The sequence below is a fragment of the Chaetodon trifascialis genome, chromosome 4 (genome assembly GCF_039877785.1).
Source record: "Chaetodon trifascialis isolate fChaTrf1 chromosome 4, fChaTrf1.hap1, whole genome shotgun sequence".
In the NCBI taxonomy this organism is placed as follows: Eukaryota; Metazoa; Chordata; class Actinopteri; order Chaetodontiformes; family Chaetodontidae; genus Chaetodon; species Chaetodon trifascialis.
This window is the reverse complement of record NC_092059.1, coordinates 28,772,414-28,786,422: the sequence shown is the minus strand read 5'-3', so window position 1 is coordinate 28,786,422 and position 14,009 is coordinate 28,772,414. Positions and strand designations below refer to the sequence as shown.

General features: G+C 41.1%; 1 protein-coding gene across 1 annotated transcript; it reads right to left on the bottom strand.

Annotated features, from left to right (window-relative positions):
- Positions 1 to 200: 200 nt before the first annotated feature.
- On the bottom strand, positions 201 to 13,019 carry LOC139329954 (aquaporin-4-like). The gene is made up of 5 exons (XM_070960621.1): positions 12,985 to 13,019; positions 10,147 to 10,603; positions 5,760 to 5,924; positions 4,894 to 4,974; positions 201 to 2,322 (listed from the first exon to the last, which is right to left on the bottom strand). The coding sequence occupies exons 1-5, from the start codon at positions 13,017 to 13,019 to the stop codon at positions 2,074 to 2,076; spliced, it is 987 nt and encodes a 328-aa protein (XP_070816722.1). The 3' UTR covers positions 201 to 2,073.
- Between the last annotated feature and the right edge of the window lie 990 nt (positions 13,020 to 14,009).

Below are 14,009 nucleotides of genomic sequence, written 5' to 3'. Positions count from 1 at the left end.
TTAATGTTACAAGATATTAAAACCACATACATGCATCAATTGTAATAAGAATTACAATTAAACTGTCAACTTTTTCAAAATACATCTTTGACTTAACAGTATAACATATACAAATGATAGCTGTGCAGCATTCAGCAAGTTTTTTTTTGTCATTTCTATCTAGTATAATATTACAGGAACTTTTTGATTTGTGGACATGTGGAATGTCGCACCCAACACAATGGTACAGCGCTTGGAATTCCAGCACTGCTAACACCTAGGCTTGATTACCAACTGGGTAATATTGGTAAATGGCACAAGGCCCCAGACCATCAGATTCATCGTTTGTCAATTAGTTTGTAGTTTTAATTAATGCAAATTAGTTTAATAATTCTGTGTGTACCAGTATAGCTCAATTTAACTGAAATAATGATGGGAACATCAAAGCATCACATGCATTATACATGATATTGAAAGCTAATGTGTCACAAATTATCCATCCATCCATTTTCTTTGCTGCTTATCCCTTTCGGGGTTGGGGGGGTGGGGGGGGGTGAGCTGGAGCCTATCTCAGCTGTCAATGGGCGGGGTACACCCTGGACCAGTCGCCAGCCGATTGCAACATATATACACAAACAACCATTCACACTCACAGTCACACCTAGGGGCACTTTAGAGTAACTAATCAACCTAATGAGCATGTTTTTGGTCTGTGGGAGGAAGCCGGAGTACCCGGAGAGAACCCACGCATGCACGGGAAGAACATGCAAACTTCACACAGAAAGGCCCGACCCAGGAATCGAACTGGCAACCTTCTTGCTGTGAGGCACGCGCACTACCTGCTGTGCCACCGTGCAGCCCCGTCACAAACTAATTACTAAAAAATGGATCCAACACGCAAAAATAATTTTTGCGTTCAACATAATTGACATTGGCCACATTTTGAAGTCACCAAAGGGCAACTTCAAATGTCACAAGTGATAAGGATCTAATTTTCGAGGGATATTTACTGTACCACAAATCATCAACACGTGTTTTCAACACAGTTTTTCAGTTCAACAAAGTATTAGATAAGCTGCAGATGTAAATGACTTCAGCTGCAGTTCATGTGATTTGTGCTGCTAAATAAAACCTGATATTGGGTTTTTAAGAAATACTTTTTGTGCTCATCTTAAAAGCAAGGGAGCTACAATGAAAGTGTTCATTGCTGCTGAACTTAAAATACTGGTTGAAGAGAAGACATGTACTGGACTGCAATAGTGAATATATGTGAGGAAATATTAGTGAAATACCCTAATGTAAAACAAAAAGATCAGTGGTCTCCTGGAGTTGTGAAAAATGAATTTTGTACTTTATGAGTATTGTTGGCTGATTAAAAAATGACACACTAAACTGTGCCTGCTTTAAACCAATAAGATTCAGGAAAAATACATACTCGAGCAAGAAGCCTCTGAAGGAAACAGAAAGGTAAAATCATATGGAAAATAAACAGGTTTTTACAGCGCTTGTTTTATGGTGCTCTACATATAGCTCTGCATAAAGTAACTTTATAATGTATATTTCAATTTATTCATCCATCCATCTCTCACTATTTCTCCTCCCTATAGTCTCCTTTCCTTTGTTTGCGTCTGTTCAAACAGTGCTGCAGATTTTGTACCTACTTTTCCCTGACGCTGAATTTTAGATGCAGTTTCCACTGCAGCAAAGGTCCGATGGTCAATGATAAATATACTCTTGATGCACTAAAAATTTGGATATATTTACATTCTCTCCTCCAAATGGGGACACCCTTAAAATACATATTGCATGAGCACAAACACAGCTTTTAGCAATGCCAATTTTGTTTTTCTTCCATTTTACGGCAAAAGGCCCTGCCTTTCAGTCAGTATGGACAAACGCAATCTGAGTATCTGGCACTGAGAGAAGAGTCCCATCTTAGTAAATAGTAAATATTCCCTTATTCTGTTAACATATTGAAAAAGATTGAAGTTATTTTCCTTCTCCTTTTCCCGTGTCAGTCTACAGGAGGTCAGTCTCCTTCAGAGTGGACTGTTGATCAGCAGTCTTGACATCAGTGGTGTGTTTCCTTTCTAGTCATACAGACGACAACACCTCCTCTGATACCTCCCTCTCTCTGTCCTTCCTCTCAGCTCTCTCCATATCCATGACAGTGAAGAGAGGCTCCTGGGCTGTGACTGAGTCCTGTCGGTGTTTAGTGGAAGTGAAGGGTGTCTTGATGAAGGCGTCAGAGTAACGTTTCTTCAGCTCAGGATTTGGACAGAACAGGTATTCATACAGGGCTGCAGCCAGAGACCCACCCAGAGATGGACCCACCCAGTACACCTAACACACACACACACACACACACACACACACACACACACACACACACACACACACACACACACACACACACACACACACAGAGAAAGAGAGAGAGAGATAGAGAGAGAGAGAGAGAGAGAGAGAGAGAGAGAGAGAGAGAGAGAGGAATTACACATAACACTGAAATCCTGAATTCAAACAGTTGATTAATTGCAAGAATGGATCATGATGTATGGGAGGTGTTTATAGAGAGTATCTTTTGCCATTTCCAAAATATCTGTGGCAGTAATTATATACAAAAAGAACTACATTATTTACAAATATCTGTATTTCCATCTGCATTCATTACACTGGAAGTGGGCGTGCTTTATATCGAACATTGTAAGAAATGGTCTAGCCTGCTTCATTTTCTGATTTTCTGTATTTAATAATTTTCTACTGCTAGTTTTACTGCTCATTTATTTTAATCATGTACCTAAATTAATCAAATAATAAAGATTTGTACGTGAACTCCACTTTCATCCATCCATCCATCCATTTTCTATGCCGCTTATCCCTTTCGGGGTCCGGTTGCCAGCCGATCGCAGGGCACATACACACAACCATTCACACTCACACTCACACCTAGGGGCAATTTAGAGTCACCAATTAACCTAATGAGCATGTTTTTGGTCTGTGGGAGGAAGCCAGAGTGCCCGGAGAGAACCCACATGCACGGGAAGAACATGCAAACTTCACACAGAAAGGCCCGATCCGGGAATCGAACCGGTGACCTTCTTGCTGCACTACCTGCTGCGCCACCGTGCAGCCTAACTCCACTTTCATTCAAAGAAAACTAATAACAGGAAAACAGATCACAATCGCAGTCCCTGGTGTCTCCGTGTTTGAAAATTTGCAAGAGTGCCCTCTGCGGTGCACCATGGAGAAAATATAAAGAAGTGCAATAATATGTGCCTTTAAAATGCAAACTCAATGCAGCAATACATGCTCTACATGTTAGACAATTACTTGGCCTCTATGTGCATCTAAATGGTTTAATAGTCAATAGTTTCCTGTGTATTTACTGTTGTTTTTACTGTAGTAGTTATACTTTAAACATCAGAATTACACAATAAAACAATTGTCATATTGTAAAATGTCATTAGCATGTCTGTGAAGCTGTGGCAGTGGCTCCATCAATCACCATTTTGGCAGTGCCTGACTCCACCAAACTCCCGGCTAATCAAAAAAATGGGCAAGAGACGGAGTGCAGGTGGAGCTGAGGCGGGCCAAGTTAAGCATAAGTTTCAGCCTTAATATAATTTGAGTGAGTGAGTTATACAAAAATTCACCCCATGTACAATTGTCATGAACAGGGAAATTAGATATGAAGACCAAAATCAAGTTTGGCATTTTAATACAAGGATCTACGGAGACTGACCCCTGTATAAAATGCTAATGGTTGGAGCCAGCCTCAATGGACATTTGAAGAACTACAGTTTTTGGCACTACTTCTTTGGCTTCATTTTTCAGCCCTAGAGGTTGCTGCTTGGGTTTGTTGGTATTTGGTCATATAACTTAAGTATTAGACAAGGTGAAATTTTGGCGTAGATGAAAAATGAGAGAATTGCTAGAGTTATAAGGATTTGTTCTCTGGGAACCATGAATGAATATGCAAATTTTCTTAGAAATCCAGCCATTAGCCTGGTATTTTCATCTGGACCAAAGTGGTGGAGTGACTGACATTGCCATCCCTCGAGGCTCGAGCTATGGTGCCAGCATGGCTAAAAATAATCTAAATCTAGAGACGAAAGACTTTAGTTTCATGGCAATAAACTGGAGTTGACAGTGGAGTTGACAAAATGAATGAAAAGCAGATAAAGTCAGATAACAATGAAATTGTAACAGAGGGTTAGTCTGTCATGAAGCTCAAGGCCCACTAACTAAACCTGAGCAACAGCAGTGGTATCCAATTCATCCACAGCCAGAAAATGACTTCCATGTTCATTATGCCATACCTGCAGAAGCAGGTGCATTACAACTGAGAGGGCACAGGAAATGAAAGAGACAGAGAAAATGTCTACCGAGATAACTTTGAAGCCCACGTGAAATGATGGAAGAAGCAGAAAGAATATCAAAGCTTCTCCAAGGAGATGACTACTACAATCAAAGATCAAAATCAAAACAAGAAATGACATCAAAGCTGAGAGAACACACAAAGCCACACAACACTAATGAGATGTCAGGATACCAGCGCTGAAGAGTGGCAAGTCAGCTCAGATGTTCTCTGCTGGTTGTTGAATACGATTCAAAAAGAGCTGATTCTCTGCTTTGTTATTGTGGAAAAAAATAAAAACCCAAAGGCTGTTTAACCAAGCAGAAAGACAACTGAGACCAAACAACAAGTTGATAATGAACAACTCTGCAATGACTGCAAAACTGCACTCAAGAGCTATCTATCATCTAATCAACATTCCCATGTGGAGAATCAGCTGTAAGAACAGCATTAGTTCATTAGTAAAACCTTAGAAGTTAAGTTTTTCTGTATGGTAATACAAGTACTACAACCCCTAATGGATGAGATAATGAACTATAGTAAAGCTTAGTTACCCAGTGGTTGTCCCAGGACCATGTGACCATGGCTGGGCCAAAGGATCTGGCAGGGTTCATACTGGCTCCAGTGTAGGGAATCTGAGGGAACAATCACAGCCAACATCATACAGACCTTATGATCACAAGAGGCATGGAAGAAGAAAGACAGTGAGACATTCATTACAAAGTGGAATGTTGAAACAAGTCCTCCAAAATAAAAGAAAGAGTACATTATTTGTAATTGCCTTCCAAATGGTACAAATAAACATTTCCTGATCTAACGCAGATATCAGCAGGATGACATAATTTGCCACTGCCTTCTCAAATCATTAGACATCACTGTTCTGTTTCTCTAAAGGAATTCTCACTCATCTTTGTTGCTGCCCCCACAGGTGCAGTTTCACTTTTCAGAGGTTCAAAGGAAAGTGACAGTCCCCCTTAACTGTTAGAGGCAACTCAAACAGCTGCTGAGAATTTTTTTTCACCCATACTAAAAACAAAAATAAGCCATTGTAATACACCCTCTTACTTGTCATATTGGTACACTTTTAGTGGAGATGTAGAGTTTGGCAACTTTTTCTAAACTAACGATCAAAGAGATCTCCTTGAAATGCTTCAAAGGTTTTATCCAACCAATCACTGTTAACCAAAACTTAAGACATTAATGTAAGTTGTACTTTTTATGGGGAGCTGATGAGATATGCGGTACATTTATCTTGGTCCATCGTGCAAACAAAACAGCTACAAGTCTGATAGCTGTGAGAGTGCAGTATCATTTTGTGTCAGTGGTGAATGGATATGATACTCAACCCTCTTTTTCTTTATGGGCTATTATCTACAGTATTTCTATGTACATCACAGCTGAACCAGTGTTGGGAACTTACAGCAAACAGGTGACCAACACACACAGACAAGCCAATAGCCAATGCAGATGAACCCTTCAGGTCGGTGCGTTTGGGGTCACAGGTAGCAAATACAGTGAAGACCAACTGAAAGGTGATGAAGAGTTCGACAACAAGCGCATTTCCCACGGAGATGCTTGTATTTACCTGTGTGGGAAACACAACAGCAGCATAGAAATACGTCATCGGATATGTAGCAGAACTAGCCTCTAACTGACCCTCTCTTACCCTCTCTGACTTCTCATGAGAAACGGAGTTGTAAACCAGTCTAACTGATTGAACTATAGACCATCTAGAATTCTCATAATGAAGTGTGATTTCGAAGAGAAACAGGATGTCCCATGTCAATGCTAATCTTAGTCAAATAATAATATTTTTGTAGCTTTTTTTTTGACCGGCCATCGAAGAGACTCTTAATTTGTACTATCAGTCTAAAATAATCCGTCACGGACTCAACCGAACCAAACCCTGCAGCCAGCTGTTGATCCTTGGTCCGGATAACAACCGTCCGGAGCAGTCCATCCTCTGTAACCAACACTCTAGAACCAGTTCCAGAGACGTCACCGTCCAATATCAGCTCTCCACCTTGGTGCGCTTGGCCTTCACCAGACCACTGAGTAGATTGAGCCAAGGACGACCATCTGGGCATCTTCGAGTTAGTTCGGAGCAGAGCACAACGGGACGCCATTAGTCAAGTAGGCATGCTAAGCGGGTTTGAATAAGAGTTGGTCCGTGAGGTTAAGATACTGCTAATTTATCCAAATTCTCTCAACTGCTCGTTAATTCCCTAACTTTACGTTTGCATCCTTATTATCCCCTACTTCTCACTATCGCCAATTTATTTACCATTATGTCACCATAACTTTCTTGTGTGTTTTGTCATATCACCTCCCATCTTTTGTCGTACCATTCATGATACATCACTCATTATCCATAATTCTGCTTAATAAATGATATTTTGATATAAGTCCTGGTTAGACGGTGTCCTTTTGAACTGAATATATACGATCCCTGTATCCAGAGTTTACACTTCAGGTTATCAGACTGGTTTACTGTTAGTCCATTCGTTAGTATTTATCAGCGTTATAGCAGTTAATTTCGGCAGTCCTTCTTAGCTGAGGAAGGTGGTGCCCCGACATTTTATCAACGAATGCAACATCAAATTAAGGTAGTCCCCTAGTAACACTACAGATATAAACAGCCTTTAACCCCTTGTGTTAAGACGTTATCTGTATCTTGATATAATACATGTGGAACACACTGCAATCCATTAAATTCAGCAGGACCATGTCTAGAGCAGTTTGTGTGGTCAGATTTCAGCTGTGTGTGAATGCGAAATGTATACTCTAAGACCTTAACCTCAGGGGAAAAAAATTCAGCCAACACATTGAAAGGTCACCTAAAGCCACTCCTGAAGAGGCACATTTACTAGAAAATGTAAAGACATTGATGTTGTAATAATCAGAATATAAAACATAGCACCCATGTCTGAATTGTTAGGTATGTACAGTAATCATTGTATTATCAATGGAAAAGTTTTTTTTTTTTTTTAAAAGATCTACTGGCATATATATTTATATTATAATATACTGTATACAATATTATGATAAGCATTATTGCTTCTCGTGCTGTCCAATCTCACTATGTACATCAACTTTTGTGTGTTGTGTTGTTTCTGTCCGAACTGTAACCTGTTTTCCCAACAACAATCCCCTGATCATCAGGGCATCAAGGCCTCCTGCATGGAGCATGGAGGTGCTCAAGGCATACAGGTGCTGGTCATAAAATTAGAATATCATGGAAAAGTTGAATTTTTTCAGTAATTCCATTCAAAAAGTGAAACTTGTATAATGTATACATTCATTTCACACAGACCAACATATTTCAAGTATTTACTTCTTTTAATATTGATGATTATACCTGACAACTAATGAAAACCCCCAATTGAGTATCTCAGAAAATTAGAATATTGTGGAAAAGGTCAATATTGAAGATATCTGGTGCCACACTCTAATCAGCTAATTAATTCAAAACACCTGCAAAGGCCTTTAAATGGTCTCTCAGTCTAGTTCTGTAAGCTACACAATCATGGGGAAGACTGCTGACCTGACAGTTGTCCAAAAGACGATCATTGACACCTTACACAAGGAGAGCAAGTCCCAAAAGGTCATTGCTAAAGAGGCTGGATGTTCACAGAGCTCTGTGTCCAAGCACATTAGTAGAAAGGCAAAGGGAAGGAAAAGATGTGGTAGAAAAAAAGTGTACAAGCAATAGGGATAACCGCACCCTGGAGAGGATAGTGAGACAAAACCCATTCAAAACTGCGGGGGAGATTCACAAAGAGTGGACTGCAGCTGGAGTCAGTGCTTCAAGAACCACCACTCACAGACGTATGCAAGACATGGGTTTCAGCTGTCGCATTCCTTGTGTCAAGCCACTCTTGAACAAGAGACAGCGTCAGAAGCGTCTCACCTGGGCTAAAGACCAAAAGGACTGGACTGCTGCTGAGTGGTCCAAAGTCATGTTCTCGGATGAAAGTAAATTTTGCATGTCCTTTGGTAATCAAGGTCCCAGAGTCTGGAGGAAGAGAGGAGAGGCACAGAATCCACGTTGCCTGAGGTCGAGTGTCAAGTTTCCACAGTCAGTGATGGTTTGGGGTGCCATGTCATCTGCTGGTGTTGGTCCACTGTGTTTCCTTAGGTCCAAGGTCAATGCAGCTGTCTGCTGCACTTCATGCTTCCTGCTGCTGACCAACTTTATGGAGATGCAGATTTCATTTTTCAACAGGACTTGGCACCTGCTCACAGTGCCAAAGCTACCAGTACCTGGTTTAAGGACCATGGTATCCCTGTTCTTGATTGGCCAGCAAACTCCCCTGACCTTAACCCCATAGAAAATCTATGGGGTATTGTGAAGAGGAAGATGCGAGATGCCAGACTCAACAACGCAGAAGAGCTGAAGGCCACCATCAAAGCAACCTGGGCACTCATAACACCTGAGCAGTGCCACAGCCTGATCGACTCCATGTTGTTGTACATGCTCATACTTTTCATGTTTATACTTTTCAGTTGGACAACATTTTTAGAAATCCTTTTTTTGTATCAGTCTTAAGTGACATAGTTTTCTGAGAAACTGAAATTTGGATTTTCATTAGTTGTTAGTTTAAAATAATCAAAATTAAAGAACTAAACATTTGAAATATATCAGTCTGTGTGTAATGAATGAATATAATATACAAGTTTCACTTTTTGAATGGAATTACTGAAATAAATCAACTTTTCCATGATATTCTAATTTTGTATACTGTATACTGAGCAGCTGTGTGGAATCCTGCAGTATATCTTCAGCCTGAGTCTGAGACAGGAAAGGTATCCACACTGTCGAAGATGTCCTGCCTGGTTCCGGTACCCAAGAATGTCCGCCCAAAGGTATCACATGACTACAGACCTGTGCCCCTGACATCCTGCTTGATGAAGACCATTGATATTCTCCCCCTTCAGACTCATGGTCAGAGCACTGCCCCCCCTGCAGTCTACCTACCAGAACATCAGGGAAGAACATCAGAGTAGATGATGCTATCATTTACCTGCTACACCAGACTTATTTGGTGGGAATAACAGTGTGGCCCATGTTCTTTGATTCATTCTCTGCTGCTGTTAACACTACACAGCTTCTGCTTTTTGTGAGACAAGCTCAGAGCCATGCAGGTGAACACTCTATATGCGTCCAGGAATAATGGATTACTGAATGGCAGGTCACAGTTTGTAAGGCAGGAACTGTGTGTCAGGAACTGTGATGAGCAACACGGGGGCCCTCGAAAGGACTGCACTCCCCCTTTCCTGCAGTTGTAGCTGACTTCAGCTACAACTGAGAGTTTGGTTTCCTGCAGACGTTCTCTACCAAATCTGTATCAGTGTACAACAGGAGGAGGAATACAGAAGTCTGCTGGATGACTTTGTTGGGTGGTGCAGATTGAACAATCTGCAAGTGGACATAGCAAGACGGAGGAGCTGATTGAGAACTGAGTCTTTTCTGACCCCTGTATCCATCCAGGGGGAGGGTGTCATGGTGGTTCACTGCTATAAATACCTTGAAATGCACCTGAACAACAGGCTGGAGTGGGCTGGGAACACAGGGGCCCTCTACAAGATGGGCCAGAGCCAGCTCTACCTCCTGATGGTGCAGATGTCTGTGGTGGTCAACATTATCTTTTATGCTGCTATGTGCTGGGCCTGGAGTGTCAGGGCGAGAGATGCTAACAAGCTCAACAACTCAGAGAGGAATGAATTAGGTGACATTACGGTGAAATAAAAGGTGAGCAGTTAATTGTTAGTTAATTGTTCATTGCTTTTACACAATATAGACATACCATGGTGATCCCAATGCCACCCCTAATAGAGGCTGGGGTGACCCCAAACAGAATGGCAGCCCCCACTATGGCTCCTACACACTGGGCCAGCAGGTAGAAGACCGCTTTAGCCAGAGTGAGCTTCCTGGTCACCACCATGGCTGCTGTGACTGCCGGGTTGATATGAGCACCACTGATGTGGCCGAAGCATTGCACCATGGTGGCAATACTCAGGCCAAAGCAGAGTGAGATGAGCAGCAGGTCAGGGGGATGGGGATCCTCCTCAACAGCCCCCCAGTTGATGGTTGAGCCAAGGCTGAACAGGACAAAGAGCAGCATGGCGAAGAACTCAGCCCCCACACAGCGCCAGAACTCCTGAGTCCAGATACCCTTGAAGGCAGTCATGGCTTTGTCTCGAGAACAGCAAGACTGAGGCCAGAACTGACAGTATGGTGTTTGGCAGGGGAAGCAACACCTCCTGCAATGGAAAATCAATAAGAAATGAAAGTACTGTAGAGAAGGCATTTTAACCCATCAGTGGAGAAATGACCACGATCATAACACCGAAAGTCAAGCTTGAAAGAGCATAAATGTGAAAGTGTTAGTTTTTTGGGACTCTTCCGAAGTCCTCCAAATGACACAACCAAATATACTGTCAGCAGGACAACATCAACTGTGTGTCCATTCACAACTGTTACTCATCAGTGTTGAAAAATAAATCTGTCTTACAGTATGATGTGACAAAGCTTGACTGTCGGCAGGAAACAGAAAACAAGCAGCTCTCTCATGTTAAATGATGTTTTGTGGACAGCCACCCTGACCTCCTCCCTCTGTGGCCCCATAATAACATCACACTATCGCCCCTTTAGCTCCTGACAGACAGGAGTCATAACTCCAATGAGAGGCTTTTGTCACTTGCTGAAATGACTGATTCTGACATTCTTCTGTGGGAGGGCAGTCTTGTTGTCGTGGTGGGGAAGAAAAATCAAATAATTACTTCTTGTCTTCTACAATTCTTAATCAATACACAGATTCCACAAATCAACTCTTCCATCTTGTTAATACAGTTACATTATGTTGGTAGTCAAGCCTTGATTCTCTCTCTCTCTCTCTCTCTCTCTCTCTCTCTCTCTCTCTCTCTCTCTCTCTCTCTTTTTTAGGCATGACATCCAAAATAAGTGAAAAGAGTTTTGTCTAATCTCTGCTCAGTGGAGTGAAAAGGCTTTGTGATTTAAGCAGAGTATGAATGATGTCATTAAAGACAGCAACAAAAGTAACATGAGTTCTTATCAGTTATTTTGTGGTAGCTAGATGAACTCCATTTGTGTTTGCTCATATTGTATGCACCACAAAAGAACAATACTGAAATAACAGGGATTTCAAAGTGACACTTGGATTACCTACATTGGGCTCCTTTCTATACTTGTGCTTAAGCTGTGATAAATGAGCTCTATTGTAAATGAATACATACAAAATGCTCAGAGTGGGAGAAACAGGTGGTCAATGCCCTCAGCTCTGGCTTAATCCAGCCCTGATCACAATCAAATAAGCATGAAAACAAGGGAAGCATTGAGGAAAAATGTCTCATTCATCTTGAAGTAATCCTCAAGTATTATTACACTGATTAGTTAACAACCTAATAACCTGCATTTAAATTTATTTACTTAAATTAATTCACATAAAATGTCACATCAATTATCAATCTTTGCTGCAAAACAAGGTCAATAATGTTTCTGATACAAATGCTCCTGTCTGCCTGTTTCATCAAGGACCTCCGACTCTTTAAATGTAGATAATAGTGCTTTCTTTGTGCTTTGATTCAACTGGGAACAATGTCATGCCATCACAAGTGAAAGAATTTCATACCATGTGGGCCCCTTGCTGCTTTCATAGAGCATGCATAGGAGCACAAACATAATGCTGCTGCTACACTTCAAACTACAGTATACGTATAGTTTTATTCCCTAACTTTTCTTAGCAATTACACATTAGCATATTGTTCATATTTGTTATTTCTATTATAAATCTAATGATGTGCTCTAGACAAAACTAAATGAACTAATATTGACAATTACAATACTACTAATACTCATCATAGTTGCAGTACGAGTACTACTAGCAGGAGAACTAGTAGTAGCCAGAGTAGAAATAACAGCAGCAGGAGAAGCAGCAGGAACAATAGTACAGGTGGTCAGGTATCACAGCTTTATTATGACGTCAGTGCAGGCAAGGTTATATCCAAAAGGTCAGAGGAAGTCATCATCTTAAAGTCAGTAAGTATCCTAATAGTCATGTGGGTTAATATTTAATTCACCATTCCTTTACAGATGCAAGTTGTCAATATTACTTTAGGCCTCCGTTACCATTTAAAGTCAACCAACGATTCAGCAAGACTGCTTCAATCTATAGCAACTCATGGTCTACCATTGTATATCCTATAGATCTACATTTCTATAAAAGAATAAACCTGAGCTAGCAAATGACTTCCATTTACTGATGACTTCTTCCTCCTCCTGAGTAGCTGAGGAGCGGCAGCAGCAGCCATGGTTAGTATCAACAGTGACGGCGGTAACAGCGCTGTTACATAGTCCGTGTTTTCTGATCGGTGATCAGTTTACTGCAATGGATTTACCCAGTACACCACAGCGTGAAAAGATGGCACTCCACAGAATCTAAACTCTAAAACGCCAAAGTTACATTTAACGAACAGAAAATAAGTGAGTCGTTCATTCATCGCCAAAGACACGGTCCACTCTTTCCAAAAACTAGGAAAAGAAGGAAACGCGTCGCTTAGTGCTATGTTATAGCTGTAACCTGTTTCACTTTCCGGCTCCCGTGCGTCTTAACGCGTGTACTCACCTCAGGCGTTCCTGAGCCCCGCCGCTCTCCGTCATGACTCCACCCGCCTGGTCGGTGATGCTGGCTTTTATAGCGGAGGTTCGTGCGTGTGTGCCTTGTTTGTTTAAGGTTAGGGTCTGGTTCATTCTGTCTTGACCTGGATGGGACCGGATGAGAACAGAAGCAGCAACACAAAACTAAGTCACCTCCATAACTTATCACTGTGCTAGTTTCATTTTTAGTTTTAGTTCCAGCAAATAGTTGGTAGTCAGACCAGTGCAATAAGACGGTTTAGTCACTACTTGGTTGTGGGCATTTGTTATTATTTTTGGCTTTAAAATGATGAATCCAATCATGAAAAACTAAAGTTATGAAGTCTGTCCCAGCTTGGAGCCCGAATTCTGTGGTGGTTCTTAAATGCAATTACATTTCTGATGATTTTTAAAACTTAACATGATTCAATTCATTTCGGACACGGAATAAAATTAGAGAGCTCTTGGCACCATAACGCTTCACTGTTACATTGGCTATAGAGAACATTCATTAAATCATTTAATGAAGCACACAAATGCTCTGAGAGGAAGTGTTTGAGCAGTCTGTAGAGAGCCTGAGCAGCTCTGCAGGGACACCATAACTGAACTGTCACCGACTTTATTTGACCAAAAATGTACAAATGATATGAAAAGTAATAATAAATTCAAAACTAAATATGTTTAGTTTTGATCATTTCATGCAAAATGTTAATCCCATTAATGGATTAATTAAATAATATTAATGCTTTGCTCAGTGAGCTGGTGGCTCCTCTCAGCATTTCTGGCCCTCTAACTCAGGGTGTAAACGAGGAACTGTAGGTGCCATGTTGCCAAACTTCCTTTGGACAGACGTCTGTCTCTGTTCAGGGATCAATATGTGAAACTCCTCTCCCACAGAGCTTAAACTGGATCATAACTGGAATCATTTTTAATGAAAGTTGAAACAGTTTGTACAGAGGGTTCAGTCAATCAAAAACCTTTCACTGAATTTTATGGGACTTATCAGTTTGCAGC